Source organism: Salvelinus alpinus, chromosome 11 (assembly GCF_045679555.1).
Source record: "Salvelinus alpinus chromosome 11, SLU_Salpinus.1, whole genome shotgun sequence".
Taxonomy (NCBI): domain Eukaryota; kingdom Metazoa; phylum Chordata; class Actinopteri; order Salmoniformes; family Salmonidae; genus Salvelinus; species Salvelinus alpinus.
The window spans coordinates 7226202-7253060 of NC_092096.1; the positions used below are offsets into that span (position 1 = coordinate 7226202).

At 47.1% G+C, this 26859-nt stretch overlaps 1 protein-coding gene across 9 annotated transcripts; it reads right to left on the reverse strand.

Annotated features, from left to right (window-relative positions):
• nup50 (nucleoporin 50) lies at positions 1-26859 on the reverse strand. 9 transcript variants are annotated; one of them, XM_071334329.1, is made up of 9 exons: positions 26841-26859; positions 25218-25300; positions 19473-19556; positions 16980-17199; positions 12546-13193; positions 10783-10864; positions 10461-10579; positions 2112-2481; positions 1-1988 (listed from the first exon to the last, which is right to left on the reverse strand). In XM_071334329.1, the coding sequence occupies exons 2-8, from the start codon at positions 25284-25286 to the stop codon at positions 2282-2284; spliced, it is 1422 nt and encodes a 473-aa protein (XP_071190430.1). In that variant the 5' UTR covers positions 25287-25300; positions 26841-26859; the 3' UTR covers positions 1-1988; positions 2112-2281. The 9 variants fall into 9 exon arrangements, with proteins under 9 accessions (XP_071190430.1, XP_071190424.1, XP_071190428.1 ...); XM_071334323.1 differs by lacking the exon at positions 26841-26859 and adding an exon at positions 26537-26753 and having other exon boundaries at positions 19473-19577; XM_071334327.1 differs by lacking the exon at positions 26841-26859 and adding an exon at positions 26537-26752.

The window sequence follows — 26859 nt, forward strand, 5'->3', positions numbered from 1 at the left end:
AATGGTTGATGAATTTATTCCCCCATTTTAAATCAATGACTACAAACGTATCAGACAGGCGACGGCTGCAGTGCCCCAGCGAACAGACAAAAGGACACTTGGAAACAACCAAACCTAGAGATGAATGAAAGAGCATCCTTTCACACCGACTGATGCCTTGTGGGAAAACAAGACTGTGTGATCTAACAGGCCCTCTCTCTCTGCATCCAAAATGGTGCCATACTTTTGACCAGCTCTAGAAAGATTTATCTCAGAGGTTGTGAAGGGAGACATGTTCCCATAGAAAGACAATTACTGAAGCAGACGTTCCCTTTCAAGTCAATGAGACAGTTACAGGTGAACCGGCGGCCATTTTGAGTGAGTGTATTTATATGCATATTCCATGAGGGGGAGAAGGGAGTTGGAGTCCATTTACTCAGACAGGTACACAGTTATGGGTGAACTGGCGGCCATTTTGAGTGAGTAATTCCACGAGGGAGAGAAGGGAGATGGAGTCCATTTACTCAAGACAGGTAACATAATGAATCTCACTCCAGCACAACATATTTCCATTTATCTTTTACAATAAATACAGTCTTACAAAGCAAAAAAGGTGTGAACACACATTCAGTAGAAACACACACAGACAGGACACTGGGTTTAGGCAGTGAAAGGTGAGAACTAACTAGATGCCGTTGGAGGACGAGGGTTTATCTAGTCCTCAGATTATCTGGTGAAACTGACCCAGTCCTACATTAACATAAAGGTCCTGCAGCTAAAATGGCTCCCTATTCCCTACATAGTGCACTACTTTTGACCAGAGCCCTATGGGGGACCCTATCCCCTACATAGTGCACTACTTTTGACCAGAGCCCTATGGGGGACCCTATCCCCTACATAGTGCACTACTTTTGACCAGAGCCCTATTGGGGGACCCTATTCCCTACATAGTGCACTAGATAGGGAATAGGGAGCCATTTGAATTGAACCCTCATTAACACACCCCTTCTTCAAAACACAGTTCTCTCTTCATGTTATCCTCAGAGAGCTAGACAGAGCCAGTAGATAAAACACTCCCTCTTCATTCTAGTCTACCACACTTTTAAAATGTCTCCTCTTGCCCCACAACCAGAAGAACCACAGTCTCGCTAACCGTTAAAAAACCCATCAACCTGCTTCCCTCTCATCTTTTAATTAAAACTATAGCAGCGGTATCTAGACGGAATGTTACTGAATCCCACAATAAGCTGAATATGGGTTCGTTCAACAAGTCTTATGCCTGTTAGAAGCAAGACGGTGGAGCCCATTGAACTTTCACAGTAATAAATCACAATTAACCAGATTTTAATAACTAAAAAAAATGTGTGTTGCTACACGACGCATGCAAATCAAACATTTAATTTCAACGGTCACATGTACGTCTCTGTGTTACAGTGTGTCTAGTCCAGGTACGTCTCTGTTAGTGTGTCTAGTCCAGGTGTGTTACAGTGTGTCTAGTCCAGGTACGTCTCTGTTAGTGTGTCTAGTCCAGGTGTGTTACAGTGTGTCTAGTCCAGGTGTGTCTAGTCCAGGTGTGTCTAGTCCAGGTACAGGTCTCTGTTAGTGTGTCTAGTCCAGGTGTGTTACAGTGTGTCTAGTCCAGGTACGTCTCTGTTAGTGTGTCTAGTCCAGGTGTGTTACAGTGTGTCTAGTCCAGGTACGTCTCTGTTAGTCTAGTTCAGGTGTGTGTGATGCCCTCTGGCATCACATGACAAAATGACCTCCTATTCCCTTTCTAGTTCACTAGTTCAGACCATCTAGCTGACATAGTTGGCCATGGTAGTGCACTAGATAGGGAATAGGGGCCTGGTCTAAAGTAGTGCACTAGATAGGGAATAGGGGCCATTCCAGATTGGAGAGCTGTCAGCGAGACAGGCAAGGATAAAGAGGGTTAAAATAAACATGACCTTGAGTACAGGGGCGGAGGGGCTAGGGGCCTAGGACTGGGGCGGAGGGGCACAGGACTGGACCTGGGGCACAAGATTGGACCTGGGGCGGAGGGGCACAGGACTGGACCTGGGGCGGAGGGGCTAGGGGCACAGGACTGGACCTGGGGCGGAGGGGCACAGGACTGGACCTGGGGCGGACTGGACCTGGGGCGGAGGGGCTAGGGGTACAGGACTGGACCTGGGGCGGAGGGGCTAGGGGTACAGGACTGGACCTGGGGCGGAGGGGCATAGGACTGGGCCTGGGGCGGAGGGGCTAAGGGTACAGGACTCTAAGCTTTCTTCTCCTCCAGTATGTTGTCCAGGGGGCGTGTCCTCTAAGCCTTCTTCTCCTCCAGTATGTTGTGCAGTTCATCAGCGTCCTCTGCTGTTTTGACCCTGATGAGCATGGCGACAGGGTTGGTAGGGTTGTTGTGGTCCACCACGGGGTTAGGAACACATATCACCATGACGTTGTTCCTCCCCATCCTGGAACAGGGTGTGGAGGCCTGGACCAGGATGTTCAACAGGATGTTACCTGGAGGAGAGAGAGAGAGGGTGTTATTGATGAGGTCTGGACCAGGATGTTACCTGGAGGAGAGAGAGAGAGGTGTTATTGATGAGGGCTGGACCAGGATGTTCAACAGGATGTTACCTGGAGGAGAGAGAGAGAGGTGTTATTGATGAGGGCTGGAACAGGATGTTCAACAGGATGTTACCTGGAGGAGAGAGAGAGAGGTGTTATTGATGAGGGCTGGAACAGGATGTTACCTGGAGGAGAGAGAGAGAGGTGTTATTGATGAGGGCTGGACCAGGATGTTCAACAGGATGTTACCTGGAGGAGAGAGAGAGAGGTGTTATTGATGAGGGCTGGAACAGGATGTTACCTGGAGGAGAGAGAGAGAGGGTGTTATTGATGAGGGCTGGACCAGGATGTTCAACAGGATGTTACCTGGAAGAGGGAGAGAGAGTTGTTATTGATGAGGCCTGGAACAGGATGTTACCTGGGAGAGAGAGAGAGGGTGTTATTGATGAGGCCTGGACCAGGATGTTCAACAGGATGTTACCTGGAGAGAGAGAGAGAGGGTGTTATTGATGAGGCCTGGAACAGGATGTTACCTGGAGGAGAGAGAGAGAGAGGTGTTATTGATGAGGGCTGGACCAGGATGTTCAACAGGATGTTACCTGGAGGAGAGAGAGAGAGGTGTTATTGATGAGGGCTGGAACAGGATGTTACCTGGAGGAGAGAGAGAGGGTGTTATTGATGAGGGCTGGACCAGGATGTTCAACAGGATGTTACCTGGAGGAGAGAGAGAGAGGTGTTATTGATGAGGGCTGGACCAGGATGTTCAACAGGATGTTACCTGGAGGAGAGAGAGAGAGGTGTTATTGATGAGGGCTGGACCAGGATGTTCAACAGGATGTTACCTGGAGGAGAGAGAGAGAGGTGTTATTGATGAGGGCTGGAACAGGATGTTACCTGGAGGAGAGAGAGAGAGGTGTTATTGATGAGGGCTGGACCAGGATGTTCAACAGGATGTTACCTGGAGGAGAGAGAGAGAGGTGTTATTGATGAGGCCTGGACCAGGATGTTCAACAGGATGTTACCTGGAGGAGAGAGAGAGAGAGGGTGTTATTGATGAGGGCTGGAACAGGATGTTACCTGGAGGAGAGAGAGAGAGGGTGTTATTGATGAGGGCTGGACCAGGATGTTCAACAGGATGTTACCTGGAGGAGAGAGAGAGAGGTGTTATTGATGAGGGCTGGACCAGGATGTTACCTGGAGGAGAGAGAGAGAGGTGTTATTGATGAGGGCTGGACCAGGATGTTACCTGGAGGAGAGAGAGAGAGGTGTTATTGATGAGGGCTGGACCAGGATGTTACCTGGAGGAGAGAGAGAGAGGTGTTATTGATGAGGGCTGGACCAGGATGTTCAACAGGATGTTACCTGGAGGAGAGAGAGAGGGTGTTATTGATGAGGGCTGGACCAGGATGTTACCTGGAGGAGAGAGAGAGAGAGAGGTGTTATTGATGAGGGCTGGACCAGGATGTTCAACAGGATGTTACCTGGAGGAGAGAGAGAGAGGGTGTTATTGATGAGGTCTGGACCAGGATGTTACCTGGAGGAGAGAGAGAGGGGTGTTATTGATGAGGGCTGGACCAGGATGTTCAACAGGATGTTACCTGGAGGAGAGAGAGAGAGGTGTTATTGATGAGGGCTGGAACAGGATGTTCAACAGGATGTTACCTGGAGGAGAGAGAGAGAGGTGTTATTGATGAGGGCTGGAACAGGATGTTCAACAGGATGTTACCTGGAGGAGAGAGAGAGAGGTGTTATTGATGAGGCCTGGACCAGGATGTTCAACAGGATGTTACCTGGAGGAGAGAGAGAGAGGGTGTTATTGATGAGGCCTGGACCAGGATGTTCAACAGGATGTTACCTGGAGGAGAGAGAGAGAGGGTGTTATTGATGAGGCCTGGACCAGGATGTTCAACAGGATGTTACCTGGAGGAGAGAGAGAGAGAGGGTGTTATTGATGAGGGCTGGACCAGGATGTTCAACAGGATGTTACCTGGAGGAGAGAGAGAGAGGTGTTATTGATGAGGGCTGGACCAGGATGTTACCTGGAGGAGAGAGAGAGAGAGGGTGTTATTGATGAGGGCTGGACCAGGATGTTCAACAGGATGTTACCTGGAGGAGAGAGAGAGAGGTGTTATTGATGAGGGCTGGACCAGGATGTTACCTGGAGGAGAGAGAGAGAGGTGTTATTGATGAGGCCTGGACCAGGATGTTCAACAGGATGTTACCTGGAGGAGAGAGAGAGAGGGTGTTATTGATGAGGGCTGGACCAGGATGTTCAACAGGATGTTACCTGGAGGAGAGAGAGAGAGGTGTTATTGATGAGGGCTGGACCAGGATGTTCAACAGAGACACAAGTACACAATTCTTGGGTGACATGCGAGTAACCCAGCTCCACTAGAGGGACGAGACTACAGATATCCACAGTAATACCTCAGTCTGACCACTAGAGGGAGGAGACTACAGATATCCACAGTAATACCTCAGTCTGGCCACTAGAGGGAGGAGACTACAGGTATCCACAGTAATACCTGTCTGGCCACTAGAGGTATCCACAGTAATACCTGTCAGGCCACTAGAGGGAGGAGACTAAAGATATCCACAGTAATACCTCAGTCTGGCCACTAGAGGGAGGAGACTACAGATATCCACAGTAATACCTCAGTCTGGCCACTAGAGGGAGGAGACTACAGATATCCACAGTAATACCTCAGTCTGGCCACTAGAGGGAGGAGACTACAGATATCCACAGTAATACCTCAGTCTGGCCACTAGAGGGAGGAGACTACAGATATCCACAGTAATACCTGTCTGGCCACTAGAGGGAGGAGATGAGAGTTCAGTAAATTCCTCATGTAGGCTACAGCTCTGTAGTTCCACAGCAGCAGCCCAACAGGAGTTGAAAAAAAAAAAAAACAGCCTTAGTATGGGCCAGCAGGCAAAAACACAGCCTTAGTATGGGCCAGCAACCAAAAACACAGCCTTAGTATGGGCCAGCAGGCAAAAACACAGCCTTAGTATGGGCCAGCAGGCAAAAACACAGCCTTAGTATGGGCCAGCAGGCAAATACACAGCCTTAGTATGGGCCAGCAGGCAAATACACAGCCTTAGTATGGGCCAGCAGGCAAATACACAGCCTTAGTATGGGCCAGCAGGCAAATACACAGCCTTAGTATGGGCCAGCAGGCAAATACACAGCCTTAGTATGGGCCAGCAGGCAAATACACAGCCTTAGTATGGGCCAGCAGGCAAATACACAGCCTTAGTATGGGCCAGCAGGCAAATACACAGCCTTAGTATGGGCCAGCAGGCAAATACACAGCCTTAGTATGGGCCAGCAGGCAAATACACAGCCTTAGTATGGGCCAGCAGGCAAATACACAGCCTTAGTATGGGCCAGCAGGCAAATACACAGCCTTAGTATGGGCCAGCAGGCAAATACACAGCCTTAGTATGGGCCAGCAGGCAAATACACAGCCTTAGTATGGGCCAGCAGGCAAATACACAGCCTTAGTATGGGCCAGCAGGCAAATACACAGCCTTAGTATGGGCCAGCAGGCAAATACACAGCCTTAGTATGGGCCAGCAGGCAAATACACAGCCTTAGTATGGGCCAGCAGGCAAATACACAGCCTTAGTATGGGCCAGCAGGCAAATACACAGCCTTAGTATGGGCCAGCAGGCAAATACACAGCCTTAGTATGGGCCAGCAGGCAAATACACAGCCTTAGTATGGGCCAGCAGGCAAATACACAGCCTTAGTATGGGCCAGCAGGCAAATACACAGCCTTAGTATGGGCCAGCAGGCAAATACACAGCCTTAGTATGGGCCAGCAGGCAAATACACAGCCTTAGTATGGGCCAGCAGGCAAATACACAGCCTTAGTATGGGCCAGCAGGCAAATACACAGCCTTAGTATGGGCCAGCAGGCAAAAACACAGCCTTAGTATGGGCCAGCAGTCTTCAACACAGCCTTAGTATGGGCCAGCAGTCTTCAACACAGCCTTAGTATGGGCCAGCAGGCAAAAACACAGCCTTAGTATGGGCCAGCAGGCAAAAACACAGCCTTAGTGTGGGCCAGCAGGCAAAAACACAGCCTTAGTATGGGCCAGCAGGCAAAAACACAGCCTTAGTGTGGGCCAGCAGGCAAAAACACAGCCTTAGTATGGGCCAGCAGGCAAAAACACAGCCTTAGTATGGGCCAGCAGGCAAAAACACAGCCTTAGTATGGGCCAGCAGGCAAAAACACAGCCTTAGTGTGGGCCAGCAGGCAAAAACACAGCCTTAGTATGGGCCAGCAGGCAAAAACACAGCCTTAGTATGGGCCAGCAGGCAAAAACACAGCCTTAGTATGGGCCAGCAGGCAAAAACACAGCCTTAGTGTGGGCCAGCAGGCAAAAACACAGCCTTAGTATGGGCCAGCAGGCAAAAACACAGCCTTAGTGTGGGCCAGCAGGCAAAAACACAGCCTTAGTGTGGGCCAGCAGGCAAAAACACAGCCTTAGTATGGGCCAGCAGGCAAAAACACAGCCTTAGTGTGGGCCAGCAGGCAAAAACACAGCCTTAGTATGGGCCAGCAGGCAAAAACACAGCCTTAGTATGGGCCAGCAGGCAAAAACACAGCCTTAGTATGGGCCAGCAGGCAAAAACACAGCCTTAGTATGGGCCAGCAGGCAAAAACACAGCCTTAGTATGGGCCAGCAGGCAAAAACACAGCCTTAGTATGGGCCAGCAGTCAAAAACACAGCCTTAGTATGGGCCAGCAGTCTTCAACCCAGCCTTAGTATGGGCCAGCAGTCTTCAACCCAGCCTTAGTGTGGGCCAGCAGGCAAACACACAGCCTTAGTATGGGCCAGCAGGCAAACACACAGCCTTAGTATGGGCCAGCAGGCAAACACACAGCCTTAGTATGGGCCAGCGAAAAAAAACACAGCCTTGGTATGGGCCAGCAAGCAAAAACACAGCCTTGGTATGGGCCAGCAGGCAAAAACACAGCCTTAGTATGGGCCAGCAGTCTTCTACACAGCCTTAGTATGGGCCAGCAGTCTTCTACACAGCCTTAGTATGGGCCAGCAGGCAAAAACACAGCCTTAGTATGGGCCAGCAGGCAAACACACAGCCTTAGTATGGGCCAGCAGGCAAACACACAGCCTTAGTATGGGCCAGCAGTCTTCAACACAGCCTTAGTATGGGCCAGCAGGCAAACACACAGCCTTAGTATGGGCCAGCAGGCAAACACACAGCCTTAGTGTGGGCCAGCAGGCAAACACACAGCCTTAGTGTGGGCCAGCAGGCAAACACACAGCCTTAGTGTGGGCCAGCAGGCAAACACACAGCCTTAGTGTGGGCCAGCAGGCAAACACACAGCCTTAGTGTGGGCCAGCAGGCAAACACACAGCCTTAGTGTGGGCCAGCAGGCAAACACACAGCCTTAGTATGGGCCAGCAGGCAAAAACACTCATCAGTAAATATTTGTTGCATAAAGTGAATTGGACATCACGCTTAAAACCACAAATAAAAACGTCCTCCTATTGCTACATTTAGAAAATACAAAAATCTGCTCCTAGGATTTTACAGAGCCTGCAGTAACTTACCACAGGCAGCGTTTCCCCTAGGATTGTTTTCAGCGGTGTTGGCAAGGCTAGCGGGGCATTGCTACTTAGTGGGCGTATGCATTGGGACTAGCATTAGCACAAGGACATGCTAGGTGTTCCATAGACTTACAATCATTGAGCCAATGACTATACATTTTAAAAAGCGCCTCGGCCGAAAAAAATATATTTTTTAAATGACATCATTTTTGCAGTGGTGGCAACAGTTAATGAATATATTGGAAACGATACTAGCCTAGCTCAGTGAAACGCCGGCAGGTGGCAACAGTTAATGAATATATTGGAAACGATACTAGCCTAGCTCAGGGAAACGCCAGCAGGTGAGAAACAAAACGACTTGCCTACAACCAAATGAATTTATTTCCCTCTACCAGTTAGTACAGTCTAGGTCAGGTTTAAACAGATTTAATAAAAGGTAGTTAAGGTAAAGGGTAAGGTTTAATAAGGCTTAATGTGGTAAGGTTTAATAAGGTAAGGTTTAATAAGGCTTAATGCTGTAAGGTTTAATAAGGTTTAATGCGGTAAGGTTTAATAAGGTAAGGCTTAATGCGGTATGGTTTAATGCGGTAAGGTTTAATAAGGCTTAATAAGGTAATGTTTAATAAGGTTTAATAAGGTTTAATAAGGCTTAATGCGGTAAGGTTTAATAAGGTAAGGCTTAATGCGGTAAGGTTTAATAAGGTTTAATTCAGTAAGGTTTAATAAGGTTTAATAAGGTAATGTTTAATAAGGTTTAATAAGGTTTAATAAGGCTTAATGCGGTAAGGTTTAATAAGGTAAGGCTTAATGCGGTAAGGTTTAATGCGGTAAGGTTTAATAAGGCTTAATGCGGTAAGGTTTAGGCTTAATGCTTAATGCGGTAAGGTTTAATAAGGTTTAATAAGGCTTTAATGCGTTAAGGTTTAATAAGGCTTAATGCGGTAAGGTTTAATAAGGTAAGGTTTAATAAGGCTTAATGCGGTAAGGTTTAATGCGGTAAGGTTTAATAAGGCTTAATGCGGTAAGGTTTAATAAGGCTTAATGCGGTAAGGTTTAATAAGGCTTAATAAGGTAAGGTTTAATAAGGCTTAATGCGGTAAGGTTTAATAAGGTTTAATAAGGCAAGGTTTAATAAGGTTTAATAAGGCTTAATGAGGAAATGTTTAATAAGGCTTAATGCGGTAAGGTTTAATAAGGCTTAATGCGGTAAGGTTTAATAAGGCTTAATGCTGTAAGGTTTAATAAGGTAATGTTTAATAAGGCTTAATGCGGTCAGGTTTAGTAAGGTTTAATAAGGTTTAATAAGGCTTAATGCGGTAAGGTTTAATAAGGCTTAATGCGGTAAGGTTTAATAAGGCTTAATGCTGTAAGGTTTAATAAGGCTTAATGCTGTAAGGTTTAATAAGGCTTAATGCTGTAAGGTTTAATAAGGCTTAATGCTGTAAGGTTTAATAAGGCTTAATGCTGTAAGGTTTAATAAGGCTTAATGCGGTAAGGTTTAATAAGGCTTAATGCTGTAAGGTTTAATAAGGCTTAATGCTGTAAGGTTTAATAAGGCTTAATGCTGTAAGGTTTAATAAGGCTTAATGCTGTAAGGTTTAATAAGGCTTAATGCTGTAAGGTTTAATAAGGCTTAATGCGGTAAGGTTTAATAAGGCTTAATGCGGTAAGTTTAATAAGGCTTAATGCAGTAAGGTTTAATAAGGCTTAATGCAGTAAGGTTTAATAAGGCTTAATGCAGTAAGGTTTAATAAGGCTTAATGCAGTAAGGTTTAATAAGGCTTAATGCGGTAAGGCTTAATAAGGTTTAATAAGGCTTAATGCGGTAAGGCTTAATAAGGCTTAATGCGGTAAGGTTTAATAAGGTTTAATGCGGTAAGATTTAATAAGGTTTAATGCGGTAAGGCTTAATAAGGTTTAATAAGGCTTAATGCGGTAAGGTTTAATAAGGTTTAATAAGGCTTAATGCGGTAAGGTTTAATAAGGCTTAATGCAGTAAGGTTTAATAAGGCTTAATGCGGTAAGGCTTAATAAGGTTTAATAAGGCTTAATGCGGTAAGGTTTAATAAGGTTTAATAAGGCTTAATGCGGTAAGGTTTAATAAGGCTTAATGCGGTAAAGTTCTATATTTTAATAACATACCCAGGTTGTTATCTTTCACACCACTGAGTACAGTCTAGGTCTCTAGATAAGGTTTAATAAGGAAAGGTTTAATAAGGGTTAATATTTTAATAACCTACCCAGGTTGGTGTCAGCGCGGACTAGCAGCTGTGTCTTTCACACCACTGAGTACAGTCTAGGTCTCTAGATAAGGTTTAATAAGGGTTAATATTTTAATAACCTACCCAGGTTGGTGTCAGCGCGGACTAGCAGCTGTGTCTTTCCGTCTGCGGTCGTCTTCAGGTGCAGTGTTCCAACTCCCTTCTCCTTGAACTCCGTGTCTTTCTTATAGAACAGTTTACACCTGCAACACACGGCGACTGACGTCAATGTCATCGTTTGGAAGAAACACCCCATTTCTGAATGGTAAAATATAACACCGCAGAAGGTTTGGCAAATGTGAACCATAATACATTACAGTGGCTATTTCTAAGACGTATGAAGCAGATCCTACAGATGTATAGAGAGACATATTTTTTTTAAATGTTTCTGTAAACGAAGAGGTACTTTTTGGAGTAGAACGCGTCGGTCTCCTTGATCTCCTGGACTTCCACTTTGGGGGGTTCATCCGATTCCTCCCCGTTTTCATCTACGGGGTGACAAGGAAGAGACGGACGTTATGAAAGAGCATGCAACACTGTCCAACATTATTTCATTATAAAATGTTTAAAAAGTGTCTCTGATAAGCAAATGTACAGATGAAGCAAACATATGGCCTAAATCCACTTTACACTAAGAATATTCACAATATTTCAGTATTTATTTTCCACAATGACCTTTACATGTGAGCTCAGCCCCTTGAATGTGATATCTAATAAAAAAGAGATTTAAAATCACTGGGATTAAAAACCTGAATGTGAGATCTAATAGAGGTTTAATCTGGGTTTAAAAACCTGAATGTGAGATCTAATAGAGGTTTAATCTGGGTTTAAAAACCTGAATGTGAGATCTAATTGCTAATATCTAATAACATTCTGAGTATGTTGTCTAACAGCACCATATCACCAGGTAACATTCTGGGTATGTTGTCTAACAGCACCATATCACCAGGTAACATTCTGAGTATGTTGTCTAACAGCACCATATCACCAGGTAACATTCTGAGTATGTTGTCTATCACCAACAGCACCATATCACCAGGTAACATTCTGAGTATGTTGTCTATCAGCACCATATCACCAGGTAACATTCTGGGTATGTTGTCTAACAGCACCATATCACCAGGTAACATTCTGAGTGTGTTGTCTATCACTAGCAGCACCATATCACCAGGTAACATTCTGAGTATGTTGTCTAACAGCACCATATCACCAGGTAACATTCTGAGTGTGTTGTCTATCACTAGCAGCACCATATCACCAGGTAACATTCTGAGTATGTTGTCTAACAGCACCATATCACCAGGTAACATTCTGGGTATGTTGTCTAACAGCACCATATCACCAGGTAACATTCTGAGTATGTTGTCTAGCAGCACCATATCACCAGGTAACATTCTGAGTATGTTGTCTAACAGCACCATATCACCAGGTAACATTCTGAGTAGGTTGTCTAACAGCACCATATCACCAGGTAACATTCTGAGTATGTTGTCTAACAGCACCATATCACCAGGTAACATTCTGGGTATGTTGTCTAACAGCACCATATCACCAGGTAACATTCTGAGTATGTTGTCTAGCAGCACCATATCACCAGGTAACATTCTGAGTATGTTGTCTAACAGCACCATATCACCAGGTAACAATCTGAGTATGTTGTCTAACAGCACCATATCACCAGGTAACATTCTGAGTATGTTGTCTATCACTAGCAGCACCATATCACCAGGTAACATTCTGAGTGTGTTGTCTATCACTAACAGCACCATATCACCAGGTAACATTCTGAGTATGTTGTCTAACAGCACCATATCACCAGGTAACATTCTGAGTAGGTTGTCTATCACCAACAGCACCATATCACCAGGTAACATTCTGAGTAGGTTGTCTAACAGCACCATATCACCAGGTAACATTCTGAGTAGGTTGTCTAACAGCACCATATCACCAGGTAACATTCTGAGTATGTTGTCTAACAGCACCATATCACCAGGTAACATTCTGAGTATGTTGTCTAACAGCACCATATCACCAGGTAACATTCTGAGTATGTTGTCCATCACTAGCAGCACCACATATAATATCTAGTCACATGATATCACAGCTGTCAGGACAGTAAAGTATAATATTCATATGAGCCCTACACACATTAAATCTTCCATATCGTACCTGTTGTCTGGGTGGGGGCAGCCTCCGCTTTGGCCCCACTGAAGGAGAAGGCAGGAGGAGTAGCACCTCCAAACAGGGAGGAGGAGAAGACACTAGAAGCTCCCCCGGAGCTCAGGGACCCCAACAATGAGCTGTTCCCCTTCTGGCCCGAGTTAAAGCCGATGCCGGCGGGGATCGGAGCAGGAGAGGTGGCCGAGCTGTCCACCGGGGCCGTAGCGCTGTCGTCCTTGTCCTTACGGAAGGAGAACACCGGCGCCGTGGCTGTCGAGCCGGCGGTACCAGAGGAGGGTGGTGGCGCGGTACTGGCTGCCCGCTTCTCCTCTGCTTCCGCTGCTTTGCTACCGCTCTCATCCGCCGCCACGGCAGCTCCACTCCCTCCGTATTTCTTATCGATGCTGGACAGGTGCTTCTCGTAGTCCCTGAAGATGGGGTTCAGGTCACAGAGGGGGTTTCCGTTGACGTGCTTGGTGATCCAGTCCCTGACAGAGCAGTTGAGAGCTGTGAGCTGCCTACTGTATTCCTGGTTGTTACTGCCGTTAGAGGAGAGAGAGGAGCCGGGAGACAGACTGGACACCACGGGGGAGGAACCATTTGACTGCTGCCCTGTGATGACGGCACTGGAGGAGGGGCCGCTGAATGTTAATGAACCTAGGAGAGGAGGAGAAGAGGGGGATAGGGGAGGGGGGGTAGAGGAGAAGGGGGAATAGAGGAGAGGGGATAGAGGAGAGAGGATAGAGGAGAGGGGATAGGGGAGGGGGGATAGGGGAGGGGGGGTAGAGGAGAAGGGGGAATAGAGGAGAGGGATAGATGACAGGAGGAGGAGAGGGATAGAGGAGAGGAGGAGGGATAGAGGAAAAGAAGGGGAATAGAGGAGAAGAGAGAGGAGAGAGGAGGAATAGAGGAGAATAGAGGAGAGGGGAGGAATAGAGGAGAGAGGAGGAATAGAGGAGAGAGGAGGAATAGAGGAGAGAGGAGGAATAGAGGAGAGGGGGGAATAGAGGAGAGGAGATAGGAGAGGAGATAGGAGATAGAGGAGAGGGGATAGAGGAGAGGGGATAGAGGAGGTGAAGAGAGAAGGAGAACGTAAACGTTACAGAGAGAGAGGCTGTGATACCTCAGAGTAACCTTAAGACTTCAGCATGAGTCACGTCGGCTGGCGCCTAGCGAACACAACGATTGTGTTGCCATTACCTTCCTCCTTCGCTTGAAAAACAAGCAGGGGAAAAAGGCAATAGTACCGTTTGTCCATCTTGAGATGCTGTAGCCGGTAAACACTTCCTCAAAATAGTCCAGATTTAATCTAAGATAACTCAAGACATATCACATATTTCTACATCTGATTAGGATGTTTGGTGCAGTATTTCTCAAGTGAAAAGATTTGTATGAAAACTAGCCTGTCATTGAATGACAAACAGATCTATGAAGGACCATGCCGAAGACCAAAACATCACAAAATGGCGTTATCATATATGGACAAACTGTTTCAGATGGGAAGCCTGCTGACGCCCTCAGTATGCCCCGTGTTTCAGATGGGAAGCCTGCGGACGCCCTCAGTATGCCCCGTGTTTCAGATGGGAAGCCTGCTGACGCCCTCAGTATGCCCCGTGTTTCAGATGGGAAGCCTGCTGACGCCCTCAGTATGCCCCGTGTTTCAGATGGGAAGCCTGCGGACGCCCTCAGTATGCCCCGTGTTTCAGATGGGAAGCCTGCTGACGCCCTCAGTATGCCCCGTGTTTCAGATGGGAAGCCTGCGGACGCCCTCAGTATGCCCCATGTTTCAGATGGGAAGCCTGCTGACGCCCTCAGTATGCCCCGTGTTTCAGATGGGAAGCCTGCGGACGCCCTCAGTATGCCCCGTGTTTCAGATGGGAAGCCTGCTGACGCCCTCAGTATGCCCCGTGTTTCAGATGGGAAGCCTGCTGACGCCCTCAGTATGCCCCATGTTTCAGATGGGAAGCCTGCTGACGCCCTCAGTATGCCCCGTGTTTCAGATGGGAAGCCTGCTGACGCCCTCAGTATGCCCCGTGTTTCAGATGGGAAGCCTGCTGACGCCCTCAGTATGCCCCATGTTTCAGATGGGAAGCCTGCGGACGCCCTCAGTATGCCCCGTGTTTCAGATGGGAAGCCTGCGGACGCCCTCAGTATGCCCCGTGTTTCAGATGGGAAGCACGCGGACGCCCTCAGTATGCCCCGTGTTTCAGATGGGAAGCACGCGGACGCCCTCAGTATGCCCCGTGTTTCAGATGGGAAGCACGCGGACGCCCTCAGTATGCCCCGTGTTTCAGATGGGAAGCCTGCGGACGCCCTCAGTATGCCCCGTGTTTCAGATGGGAAGCCTGCGGACGCCCTCAGTATGCCCCGTGTTTCAGATGGGAAGCCTGCGGACGCCCTCAGTATGCCCCGTGTTTCAGATGGGAAGCACGCGGACGCCCTCAGTATGCCCCGTGTTTCAGATGGGAAGCCTGCTGACGCCCTCAGTATGCCCCGTGTTTCAGATGGGAAGCCTGCTGACGCCCTCAGTATGCCCCATGTTTCAGATGGGAAGCCTGCGGACGCCCTCAGTATGCCCCGTGTTTCAGATGGGAAGCCTGCTGACGCCCTCAGTATGCCCCGTGTTTCAGATGGGAAGCCTGCTGACGCCCTCAGTATGCCCCATGTTTCAGATGGGAAGCCTGCGGACGCCCTCAGTATGCCCCGTGTTTCAGATGGGAAGCCTGCAGACGCCCTCAGTATGCCCCGTGTTTCAGATGGGAAGCCTGCGGACGCCCTCAGTATGCCCCGTGTTTCAGATGGGAAGCCTGCGGACGCCCTCAGTATGCCCCGTGTTTCAGATGGGAAGCACGCGGACGCCCTCAGTATGCCCCGTGTTTCAGATGGGAAGCACGCGGACGCCCTCAGTATGCCCCGTGTTTCAGATGGGAAGCACGCGGACGCCCTCAGTATGCCCCGTGTTTCAGATGGGAAGCCTGCGGACGCCCTCAGTATGCCCCGTGTTTCAGATGGGAAGCCTGCGGACGCCCTCAGTATGCCCCGTGTTTCAGATGGGAAGCACGCGGACGCCCTCAGTATGCCCCGTGTTTCAGATGGGAAGCACGCGGACGCCCTCAGTATGCCCCGTGTTTCAGATGGGAAGCCTGCTGACGCCCTCAGTATGCCCCGTGTTTCAGATGGGAAGCCTGCTGACGCCCTCAGTATGCCCCGTGTTTCAGATGGGAAGCCTGCGGACGCCCTCAGTATGCCCCGTGTTTCAGATGGGAAGCCTGCGGACGCCCTCAGTATGCCCCGTGTTTCAGATGGGAAGCACGCGGACGCCCTCAGTATGCCCCGTGTTTCAGATGGGAAGCACGCGGACGCCCTCAGTATGCCCCGTGTTTCAGATGGGAAGCACGCGGACGCCCTCAGTATGCCCCGTGTTTCAGATGGGAAGCCTGCGGACGCCCTCAGTATGCCCCGTGTTTCAGATGGGAAGCCTGCGGACGCCCTCAGTATGCCCCGTGTTTCAGATGGGAAGCCTGCGGACGCCCTCAGTATGCCCCGTGTTTCAGATAGGAAGCCTGCGGACGCCCTCAGTATGCCCCGTGTTTCAGATGGGAAGCACGCGGACGCCCTCAGTATGCCCTGTGTTTCAGATGGGAAGCCTGCTGACGCCCTCAGTATGCCCCGTGTTTCAGATGGGAAGCCTGCTGACGCCCTCAGTATGCCCTGTGTTTCAGATGGGAAGCACGCGGACGCCCTCAGTATGCCCCGTGTTTGACGGTAGAGAAGGAGAGCTATGTGGCTGTGAAAGCACCACACAGAGCGAGAGACGGAGAACGAGAGACGGAGAGCGAGAGACGAAGAGCGATCACGTCCTAGACTGACTGACTACTGGAGCATCTCTGTTCTGTCATTCTGCCCTCAGGCACCACACTGGGAGAGGAGCTGACACACACACAGGGAACCCCACTAACTCAGCTCCATTAACCTGTAATACCAGATCCACAGAGGGAACCCCACTGATTCAGCTCCATTAACCTGTAATACCAGATCCACAGAGGGAACCCCACTGATTCAGCTCCATTAACCTGTAATACCAGATCCACAGAGGGAACCCCACTGACTCAGCTCCATTAACCTGTAATACCAGATCCACAGAGGGAACCCCACTGATTCAGCTCCATTAACCTGTAATACCAGATCCACAGAGGGAACCCCACTAACTCAGCTCCATTAACCTGTAATACCAGATCCACAGAGGGAACCCCACTAACTCAGCTCCATTAACCTGTAATACCAGATCCACAGAGGGAACCCCACTAACTCAGCTCCATTAACCTGTAATAACAGATCCCGCTCAACAATGGAGGATTTTCAACTCTCTTTCACAAGTTATCCTATCGGACTTGCATATTTACAACGGTTTTCTACCCCCCCCCAAAACAATCAGTCTCTTACCTGGTGTGGTGGTCTTGGTGGCAGTAGGCGAGGTGAACCCGGTGAAGGCTGGAGCGACGGGTTTAACACTGTTCCCATTGGACAGTCCAGACAGGGGTTTAAACCCTACCCCATTCCCGAACCCGGAGAAGGCCGTGACCCCCCCAGCGGCTGGCCCGGTTCCAGATGTAGGAGCCAGAGAGAACCCTTTAAACACTTTGAATGCTCCTTCACTCTGCCCCTGTAGGCAGAAGAGACAGGAAGGAGACACATGATTCACTAGGAAACGGGATGCTTCTATCTCCCTCCATTAGGCTAAAACATCACTGGAGGGGCCTCTTTAAAAAGGAGTTCTGGCATCCAAGGAAGCACTGCTTGACTTGGGTTCATGTAAAGCTGGAAGGAAGGAAGCACTGCTTGACTTAGGTTAAAGTAAAGCTGGAAGGAAGGAAGCACTGCTTGACTTGGGTTAAAGTAAAGCTGGAAGGAAGGAAGCACTGCTTGACTTGGGTTAAAGTAAAGCTGGAAGGAAGGAAGCACTGCTTGACTTGGGTTAAAGTAAAGCTGGAAGGAAGGAAGCACTGCTTGACTTGGGTTAAAGTAAAGCTGGAAGGAAGGAAGCACTGCTTGACTTGGGTTAAAGTAAAGCTGGAAGGAAGGAAGCACTGCTTGACTTGGGTTAAAGTAAAGCTGGAAGGAAGGAAGCACTGCTTGACTTGGGTTAAAGTAAAGCTGGAAGGAAGGAAGCACTGCTTGACTTGGGTTAAAGTAAAGCTGGAAGGAAGGAAGCACTGCTTGACTTGGGTTAAAGTAAAGCTGGAAGGAAGGAAGCACTGCTTGACTTGGGTTAAAGTAAAGCTGGAAGGAAGGAAGGGCACTGCTTGACTTGGGTTAAAGTAAAGCTGGAAGGAAGGAAGCACTGCTTGACTTGGGTTAAAGTAAAGCTGGAAGGAAAGAAGCACTGCTTGACTTGGGTTAAAGTAAAGCTGGAAGGAAAGAAGCACTGCTTGACTTGGGTTAAAGTAAAGCTGGAAGGAAAGAAGCACTGCTTGACTTGGGTTAAAGTAAAGCTAGAAGGAAGCACTGCTTGACTTGGGTTAAAGTAAAGCTGGAAGGAAGGAAGGAAGCACTGCTTGACTTGGGTTAAAGTAAAGCTGGAAGGAAGCACTGCTTGCCTTGGGTTAAAGTAAAGCTGGAAGGAAGGAAGGAAGCACTGCTTGACTTGGGTTAAAGTAAACTGGAAGGAAAGAAGCACTGCTTGACTTGGGTTAAAGTAAAGCTGGAAGGAAGGAAGCACTGCTTGACTTGGGTTAAAGTAAAGCTGGAAGGAAGGAAGCACTGCTTGACTTGGGTTAAAGTAAAGCTGGAAGGAAGGAAGCACTGCTTGACTTGGGTTAAAGTAAAGCTGGAAGGAAGGAAGCACTGCTTGACTTGGGTTAAAGTAAAGCTGGAAGGAAGGAAGCACTGCTTGACTTGGGTTAAAGTAAAGCTGGAAGGAAGGAAGCACTGCTTGACTTGGGTTAAAGTAAAGCTAGAAGGAAGGAAGGAAGCACTGCTTGACTTGGGTTAAAGTAAAGCTAGAAGGAAGGAAGGAAGCACTGCTTGACTTGGGTTAAAGTAAAGCTAGAAGGAAGGAAGGAAGCACTGCTTGACTTGGGTTACAGTAAAGCTGGAAGGAAGGAAGGAAGCACTGCTTGACTTGGGTTAAAGTAAAGCTAGAAGGAAGGAAGTAACCACTGCTTGACTTGGGTTAAAGTAAAGCTAGAAGGAAGGAAGTAACCACTGCTTGACTTGGGTTAAAGTAAAGCTAGAAGGAAGGAAGGAAGTAACCACTGCTTGACTTGGGTTAAAGTAAAGCTAGAAGGAAGGAAGGAAGTAACCACTGCTTGACTTGGGTTAAAGTAAAGCTAGAAGGAAGGAAGCACTGCTTGACTTGGGTTAAAGTAAACTGGAAGGAAAGAAGCACTGCTTGACTTGGGTTAAAGTAAAGCTGGAAGGAAAGAAGGACTGCTTGACTTGGGTTAAAGTAAACTGGAAGGAAAGAAGCACTGCTTGACTTGGGTTAAAGTAAACTGGAAGGAAAGAAGCACTGCTTGACTTGGGTTAAAGTAAACTGGAAGGAAAGAAGCACTGCTTGACTTGGGTTACAGTAAAGCTAGAAGGAAAGAAGCACTGCTTGACTTGGGTTAAAGTAAAGCTGGGTTGTGTTCATTAGCCACTAAACTGAAGGAAACGTGAAACGGGGATGTAGTTACCACCTGAACTTGTGCAATAAGAAGAATTGTTCTCTCCTCTAATGAAAATGACCCAGGTTTCCCCCTGACAGACTAGGACAGCACGCGAGTTACTTCCTGTGGTGTCGGTTAGTTAACGAGTCTAGAAAAGTATACGTGGCCATTAAGGCCAGCTTCTAGCCTACGTCACCTAGGTCAAAGGTCAACAGCGAGTCACACACACACAGACAGCATGCATGCCAGTGCCCTTGGGCGTTGGTTAGTCAGTCGGGCAGCCTACCTCTGAACCAGCAGCCCGACGCTTGGCCTTCTTGATGGGCCTGCTCTTCATCACATCATCACTAGCGATGGAAAACGTCCCTGCCTGATGAACACCATCAGAATACTATTAGAAATAGGATCAAATATGTACAACACATCCTTACTCTGTAATATAGTCCAGGTAATAGGTACAATACATCCTTACTCTGTAATATAGTCCAGGTAATATGGACAATACATCCTTACTCTGTAATATAGTCCAGGTAATATGGACAATACATCCTTACTCTGTAATATAGTCCAGGTAATATGGACAATACATCCTTACTCTGTAATATAGTCCAGGTAATATGGACAATACATCCTTACTCTGTAATATAGTCCAGGTAATATGGACAATACATCCTTACTCTGTAATGTAGTCCAGGTAATATGGACAATACATCCTTACTCTGTAATATAGTCCAGGTAATAGGTACAATACATCCTAACTCTGTAATATAGTCCAGGTAATATGGACAATACATCCTTACTCTGTAATATAGTCCAGGTAATATGGACAATACATCCTTATTCTGTAATATAGTCCAGGTAATAGGTACAATACATCCTTACTCTGTAATATAGTCCAGGTAATAGGTACAATACATCCTTACTCTGTAATATAGTCCAGGTAATAGGTACAATACATCCTTACTCTGTAATATAGTCCAGGTAATATGTACAATACATCCTTACTCTGTAATATAGTCCAGGTAATAGGTACAATACATCCTAACTCTGTAATATAGTCCAGGTAATATGTACAATACATTATTTATTTATAAAAAAAATTATTTCACTTTTATTTAAACAGGTAGGCCAGTTGAGAACAAGTTCTCATTTACAACTGCGACATGGCCAAGATTAATCAAAGCAGTTCGACACAAACAACAACACAGAGTTACACATGGAATAAACAAGCGTACAGTCAATATCACAACAGAGAAAAAAATAAAGTCTATATACAGTGTGTGCAAATGGCATGAGGAGGTACGGCAATAAATAGGCCATAGTATCGAAGTAATTACAATTTAGCAGATTAACACTGGAGTGATAGATGAGCAGATGATGATGTGTAAGTAGAGATACTGGTGTGCAAAAGAGCAGAAAAGTAAATAAAAACAATATGGGGATGAGGTAGGTAGATTAGGTGGGCTATTTACAGATGGGCTATGTACAGCTGCAGCGATTGGTTAGCTGCTCAGATAGCTGATGTTTAAAGTTAGTGAGGGAGATATAAGTCTCCAGCTTCAGCGATTTTTGCAATTCGTTCCAGTCATCGGCAGCAGAAAACTGGAAGGAAAGGCGGCCAAAGGAGGTGTTGGCTTTGGGGATGACCAGTGAGATATACCTGCTGGAGCGCGTGCTACGGGTGGGTGTTGTTATCGTGACCAGTGAGCTGAGATAAGGCGGAGCTTTACCTAGCAAAGACTTATAGATGACCTGGAGCCAGTGGGTTTGGCGACGAATATGTAGCGAGGGCCAGCCAACGAGAACATACAGGTTGCAGTGGTGGGTAGTATATGGGGCTTTGGTGACAAAACGGATGGCACTGATAGACTGCATCCAGTTTGCTGACTAGAGTATTGGAAGCTATTTTGTAGATGACATCGCCGAAGTCGAGGATCGGTAGGATAGTCAGTTTTACTAGGGTAAGTTTGGCGGCGTGAGTGAAGGAGGCTTTGTTGCGAAATAGAAAGCCAATTCTTGATTTGATTTTGGATTGGAGATGTTTAATATGAGTCTGGAAGGAGAGTTTACAGTCTAGCCAGACACCTAGGTATTTGTAGTTGTCCACATATTCTATGTCAGAACCGTCCAGAGTAGAGATGCTATTCGGGCAGGCGGGTGCGGGCAGCGAACGGTTGAAAAGCATGCATTTGGTTTTACTAGCGTTTAAGAGCAGTTGGAGGCCACGGAAGGAGTGTTGTATGGCATTGAAGCTCGTTTGGAGGTTAGTTAACACAGTATCCAAAGAAGGGCCAGATGTATACAGAATGGTGTCGTCTGCATAGAGGTGGATCAGGGAATCACCCGCAGCAAGAGCGACATCATTGATGTATACAGAGAAAAAGAGTCGGCCCGAGAATTGAACCCTGTGGTACCCCCATAGAGACTGCCAGAGGTCCGGACAACAGGCCCTCCGATTTTACACACTGTACTCTGTCTGCGAAGTAGTTGGTGAACCAGGCGAGGCAGTCATTTGAGAAACCAAGGCTATTGAGTCTGCCGATAAGAATACGGTGATTAAGTCGAAAGTCTTGGCCAGGTTGATGAAGACGGCTGCACAGTACTGTCTTTTATCGATGGCGGTTATATCGTTTAGGACCTTGAGCGTGGCTGAGGTGCACCCATGACCAGCTCGGAAACCGGATTGCACAGCGGAGAAGGTACGGTGGTATTCGAAATGGTCAGTGATCTGTTTATTAACTTGGCTTTCGAAGACTTTAGAAAGGCAGGGCAGGATGGATATAGGTCTATAACAGTTTGGGTCTAGAATGTCACCCCCTTTGAAGAGGGGGGTTCTACAACATTGAATCAACATGTTGTGACAAGCTTCTTTGTAACCGCAGTGGCTCGGGGCCAACCGCGTAACCGTAGTGACTCGGGGCCAACCGCGTAACCGTAGTGACTCGGGGCCAACCGCGTAACCGTAGTGACTCGGGGCCAACCGCGTAACCGTAGTGACTCGGGGCCAACCGCGTAACCGTAGTGACTCGGGGCCAACCGCGTAACCGTAGTGACTCGGGGCTAACCGCGTAACCGTAGTGACTCGGGGCCAACCGCGTAACCGTAGTGACTCGGGGCCAACCGCGTAACAGTAGTGACTCGGGGCCAACCGCGTAACCGTAGTGACTCGGGGCCAACCGCGTAACCGTAGTGACTCGGGGCCAACCGCGTAACCGTAGTGACTCGGGGCCAACCGCGTAACCGTAGTGACTCGGGGCCAACCGCGTAACCGTAGTGACTCGGGGCCAACCGCGTAACCGTAGTGACTCGGGGCTAACCGCGTAACCGTAGTGACTCGGGGCTAACCGCGTAACCGTAGTGGCTCGGGGCTAACCGTAGTGGCTCGGGGCTAACCGTAGTGGCTCGGGGCCAACCGCGTAAGCGTAGTGACTCGGGGCCAACCGCGTAACTGACGGTTAGAGATCAAGACCTTCATGAAAATAAACAGTAAAAAATCAAATGAAACGTCTGACTGAAGACGGGGCGGCCGAGCATTCGTAACATGGCCTGAAACATGATGAAACTGTTGCTCCTTGCTGAAACAAGCAACAAATAATTATTCGGTTCCCACAATGCAGCAGCAGCACACATGTAGTTACGAAATAGAATGAATAGAACAGGCTTGGAACCTCTAACCCTGGTAATATGACTGGTCAATAGAATGAATAGAACAGGCTTGGAACCTGTAACCCTGGTAATATGACTGGTAAATAGAATGAATAGAACAGGCTTGGAACCTGTAACCCTGGTAATATGACTGGTAAATAGAACAGGCTTGGAACCTTTAACCCTGGGAATATGACTGGTAAATAGAATGAATAGAACAGGCTTGGAACCTCTAACCCTGATAATATAACTGGTAAACTCATGGGTGCCAGGTATTGTGATGCAATAATTTCCATGGTAATGTAGAATGTTTATTCAAATGATGTTCACTGATGTGGCTCAAACAATGGAATGTATTATTTGTAACGTCTGTAGAGTTGAATCGACAAATAACAGTACACTTCCTGCTTTTACTTCCTGCTCTGCTCCAAGGTAAAAAAAAAAATACAAGGTTAACAACAACGTAATAATTCCATCAGGAAGCATTTGAAAATAAACAAATTTATGGGACCAGCTCAGTTGAAAACTACTAGCGCCGCTGCTAACTAGCAACGCCGGTCCCATGAATCGCCAAATTATGGGATATTAGAACACCTCGTCTTAACCTTGTAATCTTCAACCTAGACGTTAGCTAGATGATTGTCTCTTTTCTCGCATTAGCTTAAATGCTATTTTATTTCCTTACCAACCTCATGATCTGTTTCGGACAGCTTGCCTTCTGCCGAGGCAGCGTAGCTCCAATACTGGAGCTGGTCCCCTGGTTGATTCAGAGAGGTAGAACCTCAAACATTACTGTGAAGCCGCTGTCTTTAAACCTTCCCATTTTATAACCTAGCTTGGCTCCTACGGGGGACACTCAACATGGCCGCTAGTCCTCCCGTTATGCCACCAGCCGTTCTAGTCATTCTATTTCTATGGCAGCACAAGCAGTCAGGAGCAGAGGAGAGGAGAAAATGTGGGTTCAAAAAATACAATAAAAAAAACGCAAACTGATAAAATAAAACTAAAACGTAACTCATACGTAGACCGCTGTCATTTGGCCGTCATCCAAAACTCCATACCAATCACTGAAGACCTATCCAACCAGCTCTTTATCTCCTGAGTAACCTCCCCCCCCCCCCATACCAATCACTGAAGACCTATCCAACCAGCTCTTTATCTCCTGAGTAACCTCCCCCCCATACCAATCACTGAAGGCCTATCCAACCAGAGTCTTTATCTCCTGAGTAACCCCCCCTCCATACCAATCACTGAAGGCCTATCCAACCAGTCTTTATCTCCTGAGTAACCCCACCCCCTCCATACCAATCACTGAAGGCCTATCCAACCAGAGTCTTTATCTCCTGAGTAACCCCCCCCCCCTCCATACCAATCACTGAAGGCCTATCCAACCAGTCTTTATCTCCTGAGTAACCCCACCCCCTCCATACCAATCACTGAAGGCCTATCCAACCAGAGTCTTTATCCCCTGAGTAACCCCCCCCCATACCAATCACTGAAGGCCTATCCAACCAGAGTCTTTATCTCCTGAGTAACCCCCCCCCCCCCCCCCTCCATACCAATCACTGAAGGCCTATCCAACCAGAGTCTTTATCTCCTGAGTAACCCCCCCCCTCCATACCAATCACTGAAGGCCTATCCAACCAGAGTCTTTATCTCCTGAGTAACCCCCCCCCCTCCATACCAATCACTGAAGGCCTATCCAACCAGAGTCTTTATCTCCTGAGTAACCCCCCCCTCCATACCAATCACTGAAGACCTATACAACCAGAGTCTTTATCTCCTGAGTAACCCCCCCCCCTCCATACCAATCACTGAAGGCCTATCCAACCAGAGTCTTTATCTCCTGAGTAACCCCCCCCCCTCCATACCAATCACTGAAGGCCTATCCAACCAGAGTCTTTATCTCCTGAGTAACCCCCCCCATACCAATCACTGAAGGCCTATCCAACCAGCTCTTTATCTCCTGAGTAACCCCCCCCCCATACCAATCACTGAAGGCCTATCCAACGAGCTCTTTATCTCCTGAGTAACCCCCCCATACCAATCACTGAAGACCTATCCAACGAGCTCTTTATCTCCTGAGTAACCCCCCCATACCAATCACTGAAGACCTATCCAACCAGAGTCTTTATCTCCTGGGTAACCCCCCCCCCTCCATACCAATCACTGAAGATGTCATGCAGGTGTCTATTTATTACCATTTACTGGGATGCTGAACCTATTTTAAATAGCTAACAACAGAAAGGGAGACTAAAACGTTTTTACTAGTACTTGGCAAATGTGTGAAAGGGCTAACCCCTGGACATGTGCCTGCAGGCTGTGTATTATGATACAGTCTATAGTATTATCAGTGAGATGGTAGAAACACAGTGTAGCAGCCCACCTCCTCTCCCTCATCCTCCTGATCCCAGTTCCTGTCAGTCAGCTCTTTGTCAGCAATCCTCTTCGCCATCACAACGCTGCTCTCTGGAAGACAACACGAGAGAGATAGTCAACACACAAATTATTCACCTGTGATCATTAAAAACATACTTCAAATGTCTCGTTATTTTGTGAGTTCCAAGTGGTACATGATACAAGTATACTATAAAACAAATACAATAAAAACACTAGAGAATCTCAATAACAATATTTCAACATCAGGGACCTGGACGAACTCATTAACTACAGTAAACTAAGTTAACTACAGTAACTAGTTAATTAAGGTGAGTGCTTTTCCCCATGTTCTGTTTCGACTGAGGAAGTATCTAGCTACCGTTGATACTGATTTAAGTCACAAACTGTTGTACAAGAGAGGAAAGTTGAGGACAAAAGAGCCCATATATGTTCTTGTTTGGTGAATAGCTATGGGCTGCTAATTATGAAATATCAACATAGGTAACTTTAGCTTGCACCATTAAGATGGCGAAATGCCTGGTAGTAGCTAGCTAGATGTAATACTAGTTAGCTAAGTAACGTTACATATAATCGAGTACGTATTTTCTCTTCCGGCTAAGGATAATTTGGCCAACCATCCGTGAGTGGACTTCCTTTCCCCTAGTGTTAGCAAACTCGAAATGTGTGTCAATTTTAAAGACAAAGTAGCTAGCCGACTAAAAGTTGGCGAACATCAGCTGCCGGTAGCAAGAACACGCGTTCATTTAGCTAGCTAGTTCGCTAACCAATTTAGCAAGTTGCTTTTTGGCATTATGGATTTGGTACCTTTTAGTCACCGTCGTGCAGAGTAACGTTAGAGTGTACTTTGCGTGTTTAGCATGACCCTATTATATGATTCCATGCTAGCTACTGTAGCACCACCATCAACAATATGAACGTTAGCCAAACAACCATGAAGTCTCCTGCTAGCTGTGTTGATAGGCTAGCTATTGCTCCGATGTCAATGAATATAAAGAAACATACCTTTTTTCCCTAATTAAAATGTTCGATAACAACTCTCTTGATAGTAAAACAATTCCAAATGCTATTAAACTTTGAATAATCACTGGTTGTCCGATCAGCGAAGAAGAAGAAGCAAAGCGAGAGGTTTTACTCCGCCCACGGAATTGTGATTTATTTTGTTGGTATGGGGGTCAATGAGAGTGTAGAATGTGGTCAAACTTAAAATGTAATTGCTAATTTGCTACATGAGCTTTATTTGGTCGAATAACATTTTTGCAATGGTTAGGCTGTTACGAATGCACTGATAAAAGTGGACGCACTTACTATTTCGTGAACTTGATAAATAATTAAAAATAAAAACAACGACTTTATGGTATTCATATGTGTATCTGCCCTCTCATTGGCTAGAATGGTCCACCTGATCTCGCCCGTTCTGTATACCTCAGACTACGTTTACACGCACACAATAATGCGATTCTTGTGGCGAGTCCGATTCATATAAGAGTTCGATTAAAACGTGTACATGCTTTGAAAGAAGAACGATTCTCTAATAATCCTGTTTACATGGACACATCTGAAAAGGATATCTGATGGAACTGATAAATGCAATCAAAATAAACGTTCCTACCACACAGCGAACATGTTAT

Excerpts from the sequence above, each read along its gene's own strand:
- nup50 (XM_071334323.1), bottom strand. The coding sequence starts at position 25,286 with ATGGCGAAGAGGATTGCTGACAAAGAGCTGACTGACAGGAACTGGGAT. Across the intron at positions 13,194-16,979 it reads CACCAAGACCACCACACCAG|GTTCATTAACATTCAGCGGC; the intron begins GTAAGAGACTGA and ends CTCCTCTCCTAG. Across the intron at positions 2,482-10,460 it reads CCGCGCTGACACCAACCTGG|GTAACATCCTGTTGAACATC; the intron begins GTAGGTTATTAA and ends TCTCTCCTCCAG.